Genomic DNA, 3,553 nt, shown 5'->3' on the forward strand with positions numbered 1-3,553 from the left:
AACAATTCGGCTGTTGTGCTCGTCCATGTGGGTGTGTGTGTGTGTGTGTGTGTGTGTGTGACGAATGTGCGCGTCTGTATGCGTGTGTGCGTGGGAAGTGATCTGAGGCTTTGTTCCTGACGTAACTTACAACGTACGAAAGCCGAACACGCCTCACCCCATTAGACCCACCCCTCTACCCACCACCCGTCACCCGCCACCCCTTTAACACCCACCCCCTTGTTGAATTTGCTTCTCTAACCGCAATGGAATGAATGTGATCAAGCCACGGGCTTCTTGTTTTTTGGGTTTATATATATATATATATCTAGATTAAAGTGTCGGTTAAAAAACAATAAATAAAAGATAAATGGAAGATCAATTGTATCAATCACTACTTGCTCTTTGGATTTGAACTGATTACACCGTGTGGAGCTTCTAGCCGCCAGGTCACTGTGTGCGTCAGTGTGTGTGACAGAAGGGATGGCTGGGTAGATATATTTTTTTAAAGAAAAGAAGAAGCTAAAACAATAAGGTAGGCAAGCGACTGACAAGCCCGTGGCTACAAAAGCCACAGACAGCGACAAGAGGGTGCAGTTGACACAGTGGCTGTTGTTGGGTGCGCAGATCCTTGCTGCAGGTCGTATTTTGGCTGGGCAGATCCTTGCTACAGGTCGTGTTTTGGCTGGGCAGATCCTTGCTGCAGGTCGTGTTGTTGGCTGGGCAGATCCTTGCTACAGGTCGTGTTTTGGCTGGGCAGATCCTTGCTACAGGTCGTGTTTTGGCTGGGCATATCCTTGCTACAGGTCGTGTTTTGGCTGGGCAGATCCTTGCTACAGGACGTCACCTGCTGACTGTCCTGTCTTGTGACTGATGCTGAACAACTGTTCAACTCCTTGGTCCGCTCAGTCAACCGTCGTCTTCCTCGGCTGACTGAACTGCAGTGAGGAGTGAGCTGTTCGTGTTCTTTGTGAGGAGGATAACTTTTATCGTGCGTTCATTTTATACGTGCGTAATAAACTCGTGTTCACAGATGAAATGGTTTGTGTCTTCGAACTTGGACACTGTCAGTTCGTGCACGGTTGGGAAAAAAAACAACACTTAGGGAATCAGTTGTTGGTGCCCTGGCCCGCCTGAGCCATTCCCACCGTCTCTGATAAATCTGGGATTGGTCTGGACAGGAATCGGCTGCAGAGTTGCTATCCGTTGGACTGTTGGCCTGTGAGGTGCCGTGAAGAGCTGTGGGGACAGTGTGTGGACAGTGTGCGGACAGTGTGTGGACAGTGTGCGGACAGTGTGTGGACACGGGCAGCAGGATGAGGGCCATCGACGAAAAGGGCATCAGCCTGGTCATCTTCTTCCTCATCACCATGGTGGCGGGCTCCATCCCCATCCTCCTCTTCACTCGCTGCCGGGTCAGGCTGACCTCCAGGAGAGGTCAAACCGTCATCTCCCTCCTCAACTGTTTCGCTGGAGGCGTCTTCCTGGCCACCTGTCTGCTCAACCTGCTGGTGGAGGGCTTGGAGGAGTACGAAGGATTCAAAGCGGTCTCCGGGTTCGACTCCGAGTATCCCTTCTTCCACCTGGGCATCGGTGTGGGCTTCTTCGCTGTGGCCTTCGTGGAGAGACTGGCCGGCTTCCTGTACGGCAGGAGGAATGCAGGGAACGATGCCGGAGAATACGAACAGGCGGACCTCAGTGGGAAAAACCACGACGGTCATTTCGTGACTGTGAAGACAACGGAGATGACTCCAACAGACAAGTCTGGAGAGCCCTCTGAGGACAGTTCTCAGCCCGACAGTTCGCCACCCCCGGTGATGGGTCCCGTGTCCGCAGTGCCGGCAGTGGTGATGTCTCCGGGGCAGGACTCCTTGGTGAAGACCCCTCGCTCAGACTCCGTCTTCACCGTCTCAGAGTCCGGCCCCACGCTGTGTGCGGAGGACTGGAACGACTGCCCGGGCCGGAGGTGCTCCGTAGCGAGGGACCCCGGGGATCGGTTCACGGCCCGGTCCGGCGTGGTGGCCGTCACCCTGCTGCTGGCGCTGTCCTTCCACACCATCTTTGACGGGCTGGCCGTGGGGCTGCAGGACTCAGAGGCCAACATCTGGACCACCACCGCCGCCATCAGCGTCCACAAGACCCTCGTGGCTGTGTCCCTGGGTCTAGAGCTGGGGGCTGCCTCGCCCGGCAAGCCGTGGAAGGCGTTCCTGCTGCTCTTCCTGTTCGCCCTCATGGCGCCGCTGGGCGTGGCGATCGGGATCGGCGTCACTTCGGACCGCCTGGACCAGCGCGCGCACCTGCTGGCGGGGGGCATCCTGCAGGGCGTGGCCACGGGCTCCTTCCTCTACGTCACCTTCTTTGAGATCCTGGGGGAGGAGCTGGGCCACCACAGCACGGTGCCCAAGATTCTACTGGCTGTGTTGGGCTTTGGACTTATGGCCGTGGCGAAAATCTGGGATGCAGATTAAGTACGTTACACATATTGCTCTTTATTATTATTATTATTATTATTATTATTCTTTTGCGTCGTTTCAGTGACAATATTCCTCCATCCCTTCCCCCATGCCGTTCATCCCACATGCCCCCACCCCTCCTGATGCTCACCCAGTATCCCCCACACACCACCACACTCACCCACACACACACCCACACCACACCCACACACCACCACAGCAGGAACATCTGCCTCATTCCTAGCACCGGCAGTCCACAGGGAACGGTCAGTGTGAGGTCATCATCCAGTGACGACAGTCCACAGGGAACGGTCAATGTGAGGTCATCATCCAGTGACTGCAGTCCACAGGGAACGGTCAATGTGAGGTCATCATCCAGTGACTGCAGTCCACAGGGAACGGTCAATGTGAGGTCATCATCCAATGACGACAGTCCACAGGGAACGGTCAATGTGAGGTCATCACCAGTGACGTTCTGCTGTATCGTGTACAGACTGTACCTGTCTATGTTGTTGTGTACACTAAAATAAAACTGGCGGACAACACCTTGTTCCTATACAATGAAACAAACTCGTTTCAAACTTTAAGGACACAGTTATTGCAGTCTTGGTCTTGAAGCCATTCATTGAAGCCATCATTGAAGCCATTCATTCCATTCATTGAAGCCATTCATTGAAGCCATTCATTAAAGCCGTTCATTAAAGCCATTCATTGAAGCCATCATTGAAGCCATTCATTGGAGCCATTCATTAAAGCCATTCATTGGAGCCATTCATTAAAGCCATTCATTGGAGCCATTCATTAGAGCCATTCATTGAAGCCATTCATTGGAGCCATTCATTGAAGCCATTCATTGGAGCCATTCATTGAAGCCATTCATTGAAGCCATTCTTTGGAGCCATTCATTGGAGCCATTCATTGAAGCCATTCATTGAAGCCATTCATTGAAGCCATTCATTGGAGCCATTCATTGAAGCCATTCATTGGAGTCATTCATTGGAGCCATTCATTGGAGCCATTCATTGGAGCCATTCATTGAAGCCATTCATTGGAGCCATTCATTGGAGCCATTCATTGAAGCCATTCATTGGAGCCTTTCATTGGAGCCATTCATTGGAGCC

At 52.7% G+C, this 3,553-nt stretch overlaps 1 protein-coding gene across 7 annotated transcripts in view; it reads left to right on the forward strand.

Moving 5' to 3' along the window:
- The first annotated feature begins 495 nt into the window (after positions 1 to 495).
- LOC143285564 (zinc transporter ZIP3-like) overlaps positions 496 to 3,553 on the forward strand; it is a 4,736-nt gene continuing 1,678 nt past the window's right edge. The window contains exons 1-2 of one of the 7 annotated variants that reach the window (XR_013055701.1): positions 497 to 2,754; positions 2,890 to 3,553. The exon at positions 2,890 to 3,553 is cut by the window's right edge and continues 1,678 nt beyond it. Coding sequence is in view for 5 of the 7 variants with exons in the window: in XM_076592952.1 (XP_076449067.1) it covers positions 1,296 to 2,447 (1,152 nt within the window). In the remaining 2 variants the exon portion in view is untranslated. The other 6 variants (XR_013055700.1, XM_076592953.1, XM_076592950.1 and 3 more) reach the window with 6 other exon arrangements.

The sequence above is a fragment of the Babylonia areolata genome, chromosome 9, assembly GCF_041734735.1.
Source record: "Babylonia areolata isolate BAREFJ2019XMU chromosome 9, ASM4173473v1, whole genome shotgun sequence".
In the NCBI taxonomy this organism is placed as follows: Eukaryota; Metazoa; Mollusca; class Gastropoda; order Neogastropoda; family Buccinidae; genus Babylonia; species Babylonia areolata.